An 18781-nucleotide genomic window follows, 5' to 3' on the forward strand; every position below is an offset into this window, starting at 1 on the left:
ATTGTGTCCTATCAAGGTCACGCCAATCGTTAATTGTTTCACATTATCCAGATATCGTACCGAAATCGGCACTGATATCCTATCTCATAGTTATTTAAGTCAATATCTAATGTTGAAACAAATAGGACCTGTAATTTGTTCACGTAAAAGATATAAACTAATCACTGTATTCTGTAGTTCCATTGACAAAAACTAAGAGAACAAATCTGCATGAACGCCTGTCCATTTACTGATCGAACAAGATCTTATTCGCCATCGAAAGAGGTAATTACAGTTGTTGCAGCAGCTGTAGTATATTGGAGCCAGAAGGCCCAGGCCCAGCTGACAGTTTATAGGCCATCATCTGTCCGCCGCGCCATTAGCCGTAATCTGTTCTCTTGTTCCGCCAGTTTAGTCTTGCTGCTGCCAACACCGTCTAAATCTTCCTCCCGGTAATAAAAGCGAACGTGCAATGTTTTGTTTCGTTAGCTCCATTTATGGATTGCCGTACACATTCAATACGGTGAATACAATTAGTTAATGAATGCTGTGCTTCGTTTTAACGAAGTTGTGTTTGTTGCAGGGGACATCACACAGAAAGGCTACGAGAAGAAGAGGACGAGGCTGCTGGCGCCCTATGCTCCCAAGCAGACGCAAGGTAAGGTCCGACCACTAGTCAGTGACACGCTTCCTTACTTAGCACTGGTACCGCTCGCTTCTAGAGCTTACTGGAACATAACCTCAACATCTGTCCGTCCGTCACCACTACGTAATCTGGTGATTCTTGACCCCTCTGTTTGTTGTACATTTTTTATGTTCTGTCGCATAGTGTATGGCTTTGAGATTCCGCACTTTCAGATAAATCGTACAGAATACACTGAACAACAAGCGAAATACAGTATTGATTTAATATGGAAAATATTATAATTTCTTAGAGCTCATTACTCCAGTCCTGTTGCTTCCCACGTCTATTGAGAATTCTCGAATGAAATTTATTACTTTTACAGTAAAAAGGAGATTGCTTTTACAGTAAAAAAAGGGAGATCGCTTTTACATTAAAAAAAGGAGATCGATTTTACAGTAAAAAGGAGATTTCTTTTACAGTAAAAAAAAGGAGATCGCTTTTACAGTAAAAAAGGAGATCGATTTTACAGTATAAAGGAGATTTCTTTTACAGTAAAAAGAAGAAAAGAAAGCATTGGTTTATATAAACACAGGGTATCTTCCTTTTGCTATTATTTACTATTATAGTAGTTAGTTGTATATGACTTGTTGGTATACTAAAAATTGAATGCTTATGTGCACGTGAAAATTATTAATTTTATGTTGTCTTGAAAGAAATGTCCATCCTGAGGCTAAATTTAATATTGGAATCGTCACGGAAGTTAATGTTAGAATACCAGATGTATGTACGTATAATTAAGTGTACATGTGATAAGTGGTAGATAGTTTAAGTGGTATAACCCGAGTCTGTGGGTCTGTGTGACTAATGGCATATCTGTCCAGTAAACTCTAGTCTATGGTCTGTCAGTATCAGTCCAATGGCGCTCACCTCAGTTTAATGGCCACCAGTTCCCCATTAGGGCCCTTGAATTATGAACGGGCCGCCCATTCAACCGCTCCTCTCTCCGTCCTTTTGTTTTTACACCCACCTCATGTCTTATTTGCTTTCATAACTCCCCTTGTTTTCATATCCACAGGTTTTGTCTTCAGTTTGTCCATTCTTTAGGAAACAGGAATTGCTTTCAATTTGTTGTAGATTTAATTTTACGTAGTTCACCCAATTAGTTGTTATACTGTTTCTGCTCCCACTTTAGTTTTTTATGTTAGATTGTGTGTTTTCTTCGTATTAATACACAAAATACACAATCACAATTTCTGAACATTTTCCAAAATAATTATTGTATTAGATACATCGTTGCAGGCTTGACAGTATAGGCAGTTACCGCATCCCACTTCCCCCCTCACCTTGCGGCGTTGCCACATTGTCACGTCAGCAGCTAATCGGTATGAGACGGCGCGACGATGTCTCGCATCGTTCCGGTTGTTTACACCTATTTCGTTTTTCGGCATTCGATTATTCTGCATGTTTTTATACTATTATCTTTTGCTCAAGTTCTGTGTGGTAAATTGTGAACGTAAAGAATTCAAGGAAATAATGATAAGTAAACGTAAAGCACCAGCGGTAACGATTGATCGATTGTTGAATTCAATCGATTATTCCATCGCTAGTCATTCTTCCGTTACAGCTGGTAACACGGTGTCACAACTCAGGCTTGCATTGTTATATCTCGTACTATAGTGCCTGTCAGTTGTTCAATTTTAGTTTGTTTGAGAATATGTCAATCCCTGTGGTGACAATATTAATTTTTAATAACACAATACTCCGTGATCACTAATAGTAGAAAAGTGTAAGGAAATTATTTTTGTCTGTATAAGATTACTGTTAAACAAACGCTATACAGAGGTAGCCCTACATACAGATTTATACTATGCAAACGTATACAGATGCCAAGAAACCATGCCAAGAACAATTATGCCATAACCAACTAAACCAATTATGGAAACTTTTGTAATGTATTGGTTTAGTTCTCGAATTTCATTTTGCATATGTTGAAGCTATTGTCGACGAGTTTTGTAAACAGCATCGATAGCCGATGTTGAGGCTATTGCGGACAACGTTCGTTGTAAACAGCATCCATCGATAATCGATGTTGAGCCTATTGCACACAACGTATGTTGTAAACAGCATCGATAGCCGATGTTGAGGCTATTACGGACAACGTACGTTGTAAACAGTATCCATCGATAATCGATGTTGAGCCTATTGCACACAACGTACGTTGTAAACAGCATCTTTATCCGAAGTTGAGGCTATTGCGGACAACGTACGTTGTAAACAGCATCTTTATCCGAAGTTGAGGCTATTGCGGACAACGTACGTTGTAAACAGCATCTTTATCCGAAGTTGAGGCTATTGCGGACAACGTACGTTGTAAACAGCATCTTTATCCGAAGTTGAGGCTATTGCGGACAACGTACGTTGTAAACAGCATCTTTATCCGAAGTTGAGGCTATTGCGGACAACGTACGTTGTAAACAGCATCTTTATCCGAAGTTGAGGCTATTGCGGACAACGTACGTTGTAAACAGCATCTTTATCCGAAGTTGAGGCTATTGCGGACAACGTACGTTGTAAACAGCATCTTTATCCGAAGTTGAGGCTATTGCGGACAACGTACGTTGTAAACAGCATCTTTATCCGAAGTTGAGGCTATTGCGGACAACGTACGTTGTAAACAGCATCTTTATCCGAAGTTGAGGCTATTGCGGACAACGTATGTTGTAAACAGCATCGATAGCTGATGTTGAGGTTATTGTAGAGAACGAAAATTGTAAACCGCATCGATAGCGACTGGTCTATGGCGAGTCGAGTCGTCATAAATCTAGATTTAGTATATTTCCAGCACCATCTCTGTACGTGTGTACACAGGACATCATTCACCACGTGAAACATTTCAGTGTTTTATTGCATATAAAAGTGACTGTACCATCCTACATTACATTATTGAGCCTCTGGACACTACAGTAAAAACAGTAAATCTGAAATTATTATAAATTAAATTGTACATATTGTATACGTTTGATTTGTAGTACTCTATAAATTATATGTATCGTCACATTATACACGTAAATATAATGTGATTTTACTTTTCAGCTGTATATCGTATCAGAACATTTACTTAATAGATTTCAACAATTGTATTCATTGCACGCTTGTAATTAAAATTATTAATAGTCATTCTCGAAAACATTTACAATAAATCTTTGTAACAAAACTAGTAACAAAAACTGACCCATAATATGACCGTAGATCGCGAACACCTAGATTTTATCAGGTGAGGTCAAAGTCCAAAAAAACGAGACAACAAAGGACTTTGAAACTTTTTAGTAGTCTTCATAAGGTTTGTCAGAGAGATTGAGTTTGGCATGTCTCAGGACAAAACAAAAATTGTATTTGAAGCAATGAGGCCTCTCTAATGTTACATCTTGTACATTTTATGTTAGAAATAGTTTAACCGTGGATTAACAGTAAATTGGTGAATAGAATGGAGATAATCGTGCTAAATTCTAGGCTACGTATAATATTCGTAGTAACGTATGAATTAACGCAAATTCTGTATGTTTCCTGCGCAATATGATCGGTTCGATGCTCTATTGAAATGTGTTTCGCTGTTTTGATGGTTTTTCGGAATCTATAGGTTCTCAGAAACATGTTAAAATATCCTTGCTTGCCTCTCTTCGAAGTTTTGTCACTTTGGGATTTAACCTTATACATTAAAAACAGTCTACGCCCATCTTTAATATAAATAACATTTGCTTACATATACAAGACAGCATGCTGGTTCTGTTTCTCCAGGTTATTTAATCCCCATATGTAGGGCCTATAGCTTATTAGTAAGTTCGCATGTTGGCTATGTTAATGGTGGCAGGGAAGGTGACGGTACTATGGAGGACGTGGTGGCCCAGTGACGGGTGTCTCCACTACGACAATGTTGACGTGGTAGCCCAATGACAGATGTCTCCATGAGGAACGACAATGTTGTCGTGGTGGCCCAGTGACGGGTGTCTCCACTACGACAATGTTGACGTGGTAGCCCAGTGACAGATGTCTCCATGAGGAAAGACAATGTTGTCGTGGTGGTCCAGTGACGGGTGTCTCCACTACGACAATGTTGACGTGGTAGCCCAGTGACAGATGTCTCCATGAGGAAAGACAATGTTGTCGTGGTGGCCCAGTGACAGATGTCTCCATGAGGAAAGACAATGTTGTCGTGGTGGTCCAGTGACGGGTGTCTCCACTACGACAATGTTGACGTGGTAGCCCAGTGACAGATGTCTCCATGAGGAAAGACGATGTTGTCGTGGTGGCCCAGTGACGGGTGTCTCCACGATGACTATGTTGTAAAAAGCACACTCTCGGAAAAGTCCCCGCTGCCGAACTTTGGTAACGACGCAACTTTATTACAAACTTAATTTAACTTTTTGTTCCAAACTTTTCTACCAAGTTTATCCGATTCAATTAATCGATGCTGCCACCTTAACGTGGGTTTGGTTCGAAGTTTGCAACCAAATTTATCTGATTTAGTCAATCGATGCCGCCATTGTTTCGTAAGGTTAAACGGTTCCAGCTATGCACGAATGAATAGTAGCTGGCTTGACAGGGCGTTTGATTAGTAACATTTAATCGGTAAAACGATAACGAGTACTCGGTGAAATTTTTATATATTTGGCTAGTATTTTCCTCTAAATTCATTTGTGGTATATCATACTACTAAAGTTAATACGTATGAGTACATTAATGTAGGATTTGGATTTAACTTTACCTTTTAAAATAAGTGGTAAAATAATCTTCAATTAACTTGATCGCGTTGACTTTTGTAGATAATAATAACATGTTTAAGTCTTATTATTGGTATTATTATTATTATTCAGTATTGTTATAATACTGCTGTATTTGTGTCTTATTTAATCGGTTTAAAAAAAATTCAAGTTGCAGTCTATTTTAGTCACCAGATTTTTAGAAATATACGCATAATAAAATTGCGTAATAAAATAATTATAAAAAATAAAAATAAATATACTCTATATCTGTTTAAATGTTTTGTTTGGTATCCATTATTTGTAGGAAACATTTATGTGGCCAATGCGACCAAACATTTTGTCCACCGCTTCTACATACACACGTTATCAACAGATGTTCAATTAACTGACATGTACATTGACGTTGTATTTATGTGGCCAATGCGACCAAACATTTTGTCCACCGCTTCTACATACACACGTTATCAACAGATGTTCAATTAACTGACATGTACATTGACGTTGTATTTATGTGGCCAATGCGACCAAACATTTTGTCCACCGCTTCTACATACACACGTTATCAACAGATGTTCAATTAACTGACATGTACATTGACGTTGTATTTATGCATTTACAGGGCATAACAATCGGTACACTCTTGCAACTTTAACCATTTCAATTTTTCTCATACATACAATTTGTTTATATAGAATTTATTAGTTGATCTCAGTGAATATATCCATAATTAATTATTAATGTATTCCAAATATATAATAAATTATGTTAATATGTATTTGCAGTTGAATTAGCGTTTTATAATTGAAGTAAGAAAAATGTTTAATACTAATCACATTCTTAAAACCTCATCTACAATAATTTGAGTGACAATTATGAACGTTTTCTTCAGAGTGAGCAGTTCGGATGGGGTGTTTATATGTAAAGTATATTATATTATTAAACACATGATTAGTTACATATTATAGTTAGTTGAGAGTTTTGAAGTCGTAAAATGTCTTGTTATAAGCGGTTTATTAAACAGCAGATGATTTGATCACGTGTGTACATTATCTGTACTCATTTTCACGTGCGGATTGTATCGTTACCGGTACATTATCTGTGCTCACTTTCACGTGCGGATTGTATTGTTACCGGTATTATCTGTGCTCACTTTCACGTGCGGATTGTATCGTTACCGGTGCATTATCTGTGCTCACTTTCACGTGCGGATTGTATCGTTACCGGTTACATTATCTGTGCTCACTTTCACGTGCGGATTGTATCGTTACCGGTACATTATCTGTGCTCACTTTCACGTGCGGATTGTATCGTTATCGGTGCATTATCTGTGCTCACTTTCACGTGCGGATTGTATCGTTACCGGTACATTATCTGTGCTCTCATTCACGTGCGGATTGTAGTATCGTTACCGGTGCATTATCTGTCCCATTCTTTCGTCCATCTTATTCTGATGCGCCCGTCAAATGTTTTTGGGATGTGACAGCGATATTAGATCAATATTGCCCTAGGCGTTTTTAGTTTAATCTCGAGGTTATCTGATTGGTGCAGGGAAAGGTACTGCCAGATCCGAGTATTGTCAGGTTACGGTATTAAAACGGCGAGTTTGGCGTTTGTCGTGTAAAGGTACAGTTCGCCCTCCAGGGTCTGAAGGTTCACCCCGGAGTGTGGGGGAGGCTGGACAGGATGCTAGGGACCTATTGTTGTGTTCATGTATTATTTGATTGAGAGGTCTAACCAGCCATCGGGTTCCCGCCCACCTACAGTCTGTCGCCCACCACTGTTTACAACAATTCACTCCTTATCAGCTACAACTTTCTTTGATCCTTTTCTTTCTCGTGTTCTTTGTACGTCGTGCAGATGTCATGTTCCATTAAATATTTGAAGCGTGTGTAACAATATGTTTTAAAATCCTCATAGAAAATGATAAATTATGACCATTAATGGGGCTGTGCGAACAATGGGCTACGCATGGGTACTGGATTTATTTCAAGCGTTGGTTTGGGTGATTGTTTTTCCTATTTCGGTCAGTCATCCTAAAATGCGAGGATGATAGTTGAAATTCCCAAAAAATGCACTGTAATACTACATCTTTCATAATGTTGTAATTAAAGAAACAAGAGTATGCGTTTGTATTAATAAGCTTGCCAAATTGAATTTAGAGAGGTATCTTAAAATAATAATATATAAAATGCTGAGAAGTCCTATACAAATGTAGACAAAACCAAATTCCATTATTTGTAGCCTAGTGCTTTTATGCGATCTTGAGTGCAAGCTTGTACAGTATTCTCACTGTAGAGGTATTCATCTCACTAAAAGTTTGTTTAGACATTTTTATGGTGTTTTACTAGTGATATTTAAAACATTTTTCTTGAGACTTGGTTAGTAGTATCGAGGAAATAGTACTAAACTGTTCAGTAGCTAAATAAATCGAGATAAAAAATTGTTAATTGATGAATTGTCCTGTAGAAAAGTTCAGTATGCCTCAGAGCTGCTCGGTTCTGCGTGTGCAGCATTTAAATAAGTTAAATTCTTTACTCCAATACACTTAATTCACCTGCTGCCTGAACAGATGAAATGCTATGTTAACAGTTTACGCAGTTTCTCCAAGTTGGGGGCGAAGCAGATTTTCCATAATCGCGAGAAACAATCGGATTATTGCCTTCACTAAAAGCGTGTCAACTCGTCACTCAAACTGCCTTTTATTCGGGCAATAACTTGATCATGCGTTCAGTAACCGATTACCTTTCACAGTTTATCGCAAGTAAATAATGCTGACATGTCGTGCACGAATCAGATATTTGCAGAGACAGTCCAGGGTGACGTGAATGTTGCAGGATTGTCAGATTTAATGCTGCCATAACAGGGCTTGTGTAAACGTACATACTTTTGGATGTACGATGTTCTGGTAGTAATTAATCGTGTATCTTACCTGTTATGAGTGTTTACCCCGTTTACAGATTAGTAAAGTAAACATGTCTTATTTTACCAGGCGAAGTCAGGACAAAGAAGCCTTCTCTAACACTTAACTAGGGGACCGGCTTAACGGGAGCTTCCAATTCATCACCAATGGTCGGGCAGGCGGGCTGCTTGCAAGGACAGGATCGCTCAGCGGTCACCCATCCATCCATCGACCCATCGACCCATCTTGCGATAACCGTTGTACCCGCTATATTGCGCCATTATTATTAGTGGTGGTCGAAATTCCAGTTGTACCATTTCTTTTACACTGTCAGTCTTTTATCGTGATATGGAAAAAGATAAACGGAGTAGCTGTGTGCATGATATACCTGAATGGGGTGAAAGATTAAGAAAACAAAAGCAGCTACGAAGTAAAAGATTTATTGGAAATAGAAAGAAAATAAGAGGAATGACGAAATTGGAATGAGGTGAGCAGGGTATGCAGTATAATGCTCCGATGTGGAATGAATGGTGTGGATACGTTGATTACAAGGCGTGTTGGTCGGTGAGTAGTAAATGAAGGGTTTAAACCTGGGTTGGGGGAGTGGATGTAGCTACTGCTTCGTTCTGACCTATTTGTCATATCTTCTTTGTGTACTCTAGTCTGTCATTCAGTTCGAATGCTGATACTACGTCTTACCTTAAGAAGATTCCACACAAAGCGACAATATAAGCCTTGAATACCAGATTAAAATCGAATTAGACTATTTATTTTAGCATTAACATTACACAATTTTTGGCGTTAGTCAACTGAGACAATATTAAAAGTGTAATGAAGATTTGGATATGATATATAAATTCATATGGTGTGGATATAATATCACGTAACCTTAGCAAAGCTACAATAACATGACCTGTTAAGATGCCAAGTTAACATACAGTTCATTTAAGCTGTAAAAAGCTCTTTAGCACAGATAGTACCTCGATTTGTCTTTAAATTTGTAGAATTCAGGGACAAGATTAGGGTATGTTTATGTCTAGTATAAAAGTTAAGGGTCAACGTTTTTTTAATAATTTGTAATTTAATGAATTATAAGATCAGTATGATAATTCAGGAATTAAGGTAATATTAAATTACCACCCGTCCCTATAAATTTCACAGGTTGCGACCATCAAACGGTTTTCATCGCTCTCTTTTGAGAACAAACGCTCTATTGAAATTATCCGGAGAGGTAAATTCACGATGGTCAGGAGGGACTGGGTAACTCCCCAGTTATGTAGGTCCTGCTTAGTACCCTTGAAATCGACGGTGGATTTATAATTGTTTATGATACTTAATACAATTAAGAACAGCAACACAAGGGTAGGTTATATTATTGACTTGTCAGTAAACATGTCTAGTATAAACTTTAAGAGTCGACGTTTTTTTAATAATTTGTAATTTAATGAATATAAGATCAACATTATAATTCAGGAATTAAGGTAATATTAAATTACCACCCGTCCCTAAAAATGTCACAGGTCGCAACCCCCACACGATTTTCATCGCTCTTTTTTGAGAACAAACGCTCTATTGAAATTATCCGGAGAGGTAAATACACGTTGGTCAGGAGGGACTGGATAACTCCCCAGTTATTAGGTCCTGCGTACCCTTAAAATCGACGGTGGATTTATAATGGTTTATGATACTAATTGTACGGCAACACAAGGGGGTGTGGTATATGGGTAGGTTATATTGACTGGTCAGTAAGCATGTTGTATGGTTGTTACCATACATAATTAATGTGGTGATAACGGCCGAGCGTGTCGACCGTGGGCTATCTCACTCTTCACACCTGATTACACTATAAATCTATCGTCCCCTTCTCGTCCCAGCCGCATTTGAATTCCTGATACACCCCCTCCCTGCGGACTCCTCCGCCTCCGAATTTTCCCCACACCGTGACCTTGACATAACCGACGATCCTCTCGCTCCCCTGCCGTCAGGATGCGCAAGGACTGCAGCGATAAATTCTGACTGCACTAATTACCCTAATTAAACCGACTCGCTATCGTTTAATATTGTGCGGAGTAATTAATCTTGGCGGCCCAATATAGCGCCCGCGCCGGCTGATGGATGGCCCTTCCCGGCATAATAAACAGATTAGTCCCGAGTACAGTCTAGGTAATTGGAATATATTTAGCAATTACTCGCTTAATTGTTCCAGTTACTTGGCTAATTAGCGAAAGTGTAAATAATTAACGTCAGTAACTTGAAGCAAGTACGGAACTTGTGTACTAATATAGTCAAACTTAATTGCATTATTAATGAATAGAAATTTCAATTCAAGTACAGGTGAATTTGTTTTACATGAATACCAAATTTCGTGCAGGTACAAGTTTTTAGAGTGGTGCATTAAGTTTTGGTTAAGAAAATGTATTTTTATTTTCAATTTGTAGCCCTTTAAAACTAACACAAAACAGTAAAAAAGGTATTGGCCACTCAACTAGAAATTACAACCTTTTAAGTATTAAATTTAAGCAATGCTTTAATTAGACCCTAATAAAAGCAGCTGAAGATGAAAACTTGAAAGGTTTACAAGTTACAGCTTAAAGGGCTGACATGTTTTTACTCATTTATTATTTATAACAATTATTTTATATTAACTAAATATAATTTTTTTAATGAGGTACTGTAAAATTTAATTTATATCCTTAACTATCCTGAATGGTTTTTCTTTGGGCCTGATTATAGGATGTTCCAAAATTCTGCATCAAATTACTACCACACCTCGTGAACTATAACCATGTCTCTAATGTTTTTAGAAAGATAAAATCGCTATGACAAAAAGTTTCTGGAAGTTGTGTACAGTCATGATTAACCAGGCATGATTAACGACTATAATATCTGGTTTATTATGCATAATGTCCAAATTCACACGTCTAAAAGGATACATAAATGATTTAAACTAGTCATAATAAGTATTAGTTAACGTGATTTCGATACAGTAATAATAGGCCTAGGGAAGGGTAGGCTATTTTTAGGTTAAGTTAGGTCAACATATATTTTGATTGGTGTGCATAATAAATGGTTAGCTACAATTATAAATAAAGCATGATTAATCACTTTGACCAACTTCATTCCGGTAATAGTGTAATGGCTGGATGAAATCATAATTAGAGCATTATTAATTACTTTGACCAAAATCACTAGCCATTACACATACTGTTTCGATATTACATATAATAAATAGCGTAATTAATTATGTGGCTGTAACATATATACAGATGCTCTTTGATATTAAGGGTGCTCGACTTTTGCTCTACGTACCGTTATTTCAGTACTTGATCTGTAAGTTTACTTATTTTAACTGAGTATCTTTGCTATTTGAAACACAACACATTATCACAGAAATATAGGTGTTGCCTTTATGTGAGTTTAGTGTGCTCTTCTTATCTAATATAGTTACTTTTCTATGGTTCATTGTTTAAGTACTCGTTCTATTTAAAAAACCATTAATTATAATAACTAAATTCAATTTTCTTCCATGCAACTGATTAAAATATATTTTATGTATTCTTTACGATCAGTTTTTATTAATTTTGTCGTATTTTGAGTAAGCAAGTAGATTATTTTCACTTAGGATATATATGGTTTTAAGACAGATCTTTAATGTGATTATGTTCGAAGTGTGTACTGGGTGGAAATATTGACGCAATTCCACCTACGATTGCGTGGGGCGTCAAGGCTGACGGGGCGCCCCCTGCTGGGAAGCTGTAAAATTGCATTTGGGTCAGTGAAACCATAGCCATTATAAACATGTTCGGTACTAGAGGCCACATCTGCCTACTCCACTGCTCACACACAAGCACACCTTCACCGCTTCAGGCTTCTCACATGATCCCACCCCACAGAACACATAACTTTGTTATTGTGCTCTTATAGAAACCCCACTAATGCCATTTAATTCCCCCAGTAAATAAACCTATCCACTGACCCACTTCCCGTTTTCAGCTGGTTTATGGCTCTTACAACACTACTCGTAACTTTGGTTCGGCAATAAAGTGTTGCCAGTGAGTGCTTCTTATTTCACCGGGAAGTGTAGTAACACAGATAGTGTCAATTCAACTGTTGAGCGCCTCAGCTTGTACTGGCCGCGTGCCAAAATACAACAGTAAAGCAATCAGTCCTGTCGCAGCCGCACAGGAAACTCTAGTAAGCCTAGTTCCAGACCCGAGTATAATACATCGCAATTTGTCATGTTTTCGTGGGATAAAAAACTTCACGATTTATTACCCACATTATCTGATCAGCGTGAAAATTTAACTTCACATTTCAGTAGAGAACTTACAGATTTTTTAAAAATTGTCTGTTAAATTTTATCAGATACTACTGATGTATATATATATATTTTTCGTCGTTTGATTAGAAATTCCGAACTTGATCAGTTGACTTACAGATTTCTAAATTTTTATCTATAATATAAATGATGATCTGGCTGTAGTAAAATGTTCTTGATTTCCTCCCCATAATAACAGTGGTAAACCTCATACGTGCTAAACGTGTATACACATGATTTCATTGTTTAAACATTCAAAAGTTATACACTTAACTTCATTGTTTATACATTCAAAAGGTATACGCTTAACTTCATTGTTTAAACATTCAAAATGTATACACTTAACTTAATTGTTTAAACATTCAAAATGTATACACTTAACTTCATTGTTGAAACATTCAAAAGGTATACACACTTAACTTCATTGTTGAAACATTCAAAAGGTATACACACTTAACTTCATTGTTGAAACATTCAAAAGGTATACACACTTAACTTCATTGTTTAAACATTCAAAAGGTATACACACTTAACTTCATTGTTGAAACATTCAAAAGGTATACACACTTAACTTCATTGTTGAAACATTCAAAAGGTATACACACTTAACTTCATTGTTGAAACATTCAAAAGGTGTACACACTTAACTTAATTGTTTAAACATTCAAAATGTATGCACTTAACTTCATTGTTGAATCATTCAAAAGGTATACACACTTAACTTCATTGTTGAAACATTCAAAAGGTATACACACTTAACTTCATTGTTTAAACATTCAAAAGGTATACACACTTAAGTTAACGTGCATGAGGTTTCACATTGTTGTCATGGGGGAAGGGAAACTGAAGGAAAGTTCGGTAGATGTGAAGGAAGAAGCACGCACTGTGTGTTTAGTGTGCGTGGGTGGACTAACACTAACAAGTGGTGTGTCTGTGGTGTGTTGTAGTGCCCACGCAGGGCCGGCAGCAGCCTCGCACGCGCCGCACGCAGCGCAGAGTCACGCACAATGAGAAGCGCTACCACTCAGGTACAATGCATGTCCATGTCCTTGTCCTTGTTGTGTCTGTCTGGTGTCTGCATGTCGCCTCCCTGCCTGCTATCTCTGTCTCTGTCTCTGTCTCTGTTCAACAAGGATTATATCTGCACTGCGCTAACAGTCAGTCGAAAGTTGTGAGATCCATCCATCATACGGGGAATAACATTCACGTTCTTAACATCATACTTAGTATTTAAACAGCTTAATTTACAAAACCAAATGTTAGGTTTATTGTTCTTAAATTCCTTGTTTGTTAGAACTGTATTACATGATGATTCAACTGACTGATGTTATAAAACACTTAGTTAAACAGCCTGCTGTTTTGCCATGTAAGTGAAATATAATTTTATGACAACATACCATATTTCTTGGATTAGTTGAACGGGTAAACAATTTCGTCCGCAAATTCGCTTTCTTTAAACGTTGATACAGACAATTGTATTTGTTATATTGATGATATACTTTTAAGATTAACTACATGTAAACAAAATGTATTGGTAATCTTGAGTTTATCTCTTACAAGATGTCATACGTTAATTCTATAATAGTAAATGTTCGAAGTTGTGTGAGCAGAACTCAAAAACATTTCGTGACGTCGGAAACTGAGCCAAGTTGATACAGGAAACGTCCTGTACACGACCTGATGTTGCTCACTCCGTCCTTCTTTACATCAGGTCGTTTACAGGAAGCCAAGTTCATCCTGTACACGACCTGATGTTGCTCACTCCGTCCTTCTTTACATCAGGTCGTTTACAGGAAGCCAAGTTCATCCTGTACACGACCTGATGTTGCTCAATCCGTCCTTTGAGCAGAACTCAAAAACGTTTTTCGTGATATTGAGAACTGAGCCAAGTTGATACAGGAAACATACTGTACACGACCTGATGTTAGTAATTACAGGAAAAGTAAAACACATGATTTCAGGTTTTCCCTTTAACGGAAAGTGTAATATTGAGATGTAAAATAAGACGAGTACAAGAGGCAAGTCGGCCGGAGATACAGGGCTATTGCCGGACTTGGCCTGAAGTTCTCGCGAGTTATTGTATTTATTCTCCGCTTCAGAGTTCGCAATTTGATGTCGTAATTGAATTGAAGCAATAGAAGTAGTTACCTCCAATAACAAACATCAGTGAGATTTGATTCTCAGAGAAGATTGCAGCAAGTGGCTCGGCATGGCTTCAATCTGCGAAAGAATTGCTTTCCCCTCTGTTGTTGTTATTTTGTGTTAAGTGTATCCTTTTCTCTTTTGGTACTGAGAATGTCATTGCTTGGTATGTTTGTACGTGCACGACTCATCCCATTTACCGAATGGTTTCAAAATAGATTGTTATTACAAAGCGTCGCTTAAGCCACATTTTTAACAGGTATACTCTCACTTGGTCTTCAATCTTAAATCTTAAATCAGCGAAAACAGTAGGTACACAATCTTAAAATCTTATTATGCTACATTATTCAGATACTTCTACTAGGTCTTTCTGATATATAGGTGACACGTGAATTGTTAATCAGCGTAAGCAGAAGGTACCCATTCTTAAATCATATTATGCTACAATGTTCAGATCATTTAAATTTTAAGAAAATTGGTACTTGATTCCTAAGTAAGTAAATGTTTTACTACTTTGTGTCACAGAGTTGTCTGACAACAGTTGTTGGACACATCCATTATTAGTAGTGTATGTGTTTTGTAATAGTTATGATTGTTTGTCCAAACCGGCAAGGTTAATAAATTCTTAGTAGTTCTCATAAGTTTCATTGTAAGTAAGCCACCTTCTTTCCTTGAAACGTTATCTCTGTTTCTTTCTCCAACTGTTCTATAAAAGATTCAAACTACATTGATAGCTGACATTATTGTCTAGGTATTTCAAATTTAATCTCCCAAGTATATACACATAAGTAATAAGAGTATCAGCGCGAGATTATAGACAAAGACACTAAAAGTCACCACACCAATTTAAACACCGGTCCTTGTGTGGTTGGCTGGATCTTGTTCTAAATGTGATATAAGATCTGTGACGCTGTTTAACCCTTGAGGCACCGTCCCATTTTGATCCCCACCTAAACTATCGGGTTGACTTTCTTTTTTATTTGCTCCATCGATGTCTCGCAGAACTCGATTATCTGCAATAGAACGCAAAAAATGCTCACGACTACTGGACTACTCAGACAAGAGTAAACACCCAGTGAAAAAGAGTAGGTTTTGTTTCAAAAGTCGAAAATTAGATTAATCAATTCAGGTATAAACCATCTATAAAACAGCTTCACTGTCTCAGGTGTTTCAACAAGATTTATATGCCGCCTGTTGTTGAGATCTGCAGGACTGTGACGATCTGCAGCACATGCGTGCCGAATCAAGCTCGTGCAGACAGTGAGGAAGAAGTCGTGAGTCAGGCGATGACCCCGGGTCAATTGTCACCAGCCTCTTGTTACTCAGGGGCGTTCTTTAACTGGCGATGATCTACAAGTGGAATTTTAAAGAGAAAACGTCATGATTTGATTAGACGAATTAAGTAAGTTAATGTGGACGGCTCTGGGTTAAAGACGCGAATTCACATCCCCCACATTTAATCGGTCCGTTTCTTATGGAATTATGTTAACAATTTGAAGGTTGAAGAGCCGTCTGAAGTAACACTGCCTCATGCACTTTTTCGTGCTTATTTTAACCGTACAGTTATGGGGGATGGCTCATTTTAAAGGTACAATCAATACGCATCCAAATGCTTATCAAAAAATGTTTAAGCGTATATAGTTTTTGAATATTTAACGACGAAGGAAAAATAAGTTAGAAGGGTTTATTCAGAATATCATATACAAACTTAAAAAACTAAAATGTGGTCGGATGCGTAGTAATGATATATATATATATATATATATATATATATATATATATATATATATATATATATAATGAGACATCTACCATTATGCTATGACTAAAAATAATGTTGTCGTAAAAGTGCAGAATGTTTTAATACTGTTCTTATGGGACTACAATGAAAATGGGGGTTTAAGAGCGTTACAGCATTAAAGATCAATGCAATCCTGACCTCGCAAATATAAAAACACGTAAAATCCGCACTCTGGACTCAATGTCTGTATGGAATCTGTCTTCATCCTTTGATCTAAAAATCAGAATGAAAATTTCATTTATTTTTAATTTTAAAACCAGATGCTTTATTAGATTGAAACACAAAGTCGTCATAAAAACGAGAACTATTTCACTAGAAGTGTAAATAGAAAATGAAGCTTGTGATTTCTCCCACACTTTCTTACACAATGTCAATTAGTACGGAAGTGATGGGCGCTGTTTTCATAAGCTCGTTTGTCAATAGTACATCAATTCCATTGGCGGTTCAGTATTACAGTTTGTAACGATCCACAATGTTGGTAGGACCAGATCCACACAAAGTCAATTAGTACGGAATTGATGGGCGGTGTTTTCATAAGCTGGATTGTGTATAGTATATCTGTCTCATTGACGGTTCAGTATTACAGTATGTAATGATCCACAAAGTCGGTGGTACCGGATCCACACAAAGGCAGTTAGTACGGAATTGATGGGCGGTGTTTTCATAAGCTGGGTTGTGTATAGTACATCTGTCTCATTGACGGTTCAGTATTACAGTATGTAATGATCCACAATGTCGGTGGTACCGGATCCACACAAAGGCAGTTAGTACGGAATTGATGGGCGGTGTTTTCATAAGCTCGGTTGTGTATAGTACATATGTCTCATTGACGGTTCAGTATTACAGTATGTAATGATCCACAATGTCGGTGGTACCGGATCCACACAAAGGCAGTTAGTACGGAATTGATGGGCCGTGTTTTCATAAGCTCGGTTGTGTATAGTACATCTGTCTCATTGACGGTTCAGTATTACAGTATGTAACGATCCACAATGTCGGTGGTACCGGATCCACACAAAGGCAGTTAGTACGGAATTGATGGGCCGTGTTTTCATAAGCTCGGTTGTGTATAGTACATCTGTCTCATTGACGGTTCAGTATTACAGTATGTAATGATCCACAATGTCGGTGGTACCGGATCCACACAAAGGCAGTTAGTACGGAATTGATGGGCCGTGTTTTCATAAGCTCGGTTGTGTATAGTACATCTGTCTCATTGACGGTTCAGTATTACAGTATGTAATGATCCACAATGTCGGTGGTACCGGATCCACACAAAGGCAGTTAGTACGGAATTGATGGGCGGTGTTTTCATAAGCTCGGTTGTGTAATTAGTACTGCAGACTAGCACGGCACATTTATCAAGCAGGAGAAATTCAGTGCCGGATTACACTGCGGTGAGGATTGATGTGTTGGCAGCGAGGCTGACTGGTGCGGTCCCGGGACTGGGTCTAACAACTGCCCGCCACCGTGTAAACACTTGGATTTTTAAAGTTGATCTGTTTAGGGGGGTCACGTCATCCTGTATACCACGTGAAAGGGACCTTTTTTTCAATTTCAAGTGATTTTTTTTGTATTTTTAAACTTTAAGGCCACGTGTTATGTTGCTTTGCCGTTGCCTTACAAGTATATTACTAGAAGCTATGTTTACAGTATAGATTATAAAGATGACGGTACAATTGTTGAATCATTGCAGATAATGCAGTAAACCTTTACATATCATTAATATGAAATATTTTTATAACTAGTATATTATTTTACACCATATCATGGGTCGGTCGCCAAGGATACTATTGTGATCAAAATCGTATTGCTTTATCTATAATAATTCAAAAACAATATTTCCATCCTCAATACGATAGCTTGTATGCTATATTTGCATTACGTCCTGTCCCCTCTCCCCAATATATATATTGATATACACGTTACGAAGTAAACATCGAAAATCACTACAGAATTTACTGTTAATAGTGAATAGAAATAAGTTATTTATACCTTAACGTACATGATTTGAAATTTGAAGGAATGTGTAGAGATATTATAATTATTTTAATTAGAAATGAACGGTAAAAAATTCACGGTTATTATGGGTTTCACGTTTGTTTGTAAGCTTGATTTAAAAAAATTGTGTTACTTGAATTGTAATTGTTAATTACAATTTCGTAATTATTGCTAGTTTCCTGATTATTCAAAGATTCGGTAATTGTCGATCCGGTAGCGTTGTTTAATAGCTCACTGTACACAGGTTTGAGGTGTA

At 37.3% G+C, this 18781-nt stretch overlaps 1 protein-coding gene across 1 annotated transcript in view; it reads left to right on the plus strand.

The window, feature by feature from the left end:
* Positions 1 to 18781, plus strand: part of LOC124353510 (disco-interacting protein 2-like) — a gene marked incomplete at its 3' end in the record, with an annotated part of 307439 nt that overhangs the window by 186903 nt on the left and 101755 nt on the right. The window contains 1 exon segment of the mRNA XM_046803412.1: positions 563 to 637. Coding sequence (XP_046659368.1) covers positions 563 to 637 — 75 coding nt within the window.

This window comes from Homalodisca vitripennis, chromosome 1 (genome assembly GCF_021130785.1).
Source record: "Homalodisca vitripennis isolate AUS2020 chromosome 1, UT_GWSS_2.1, whole genome shotgun sequence".
Lineage (NCBI taxonomy): Eukaryota > Metazoa > Arthropoda > Insecta > Hemiptera > Cicadellidae > Homalodisca > Homalodisca vitripennis.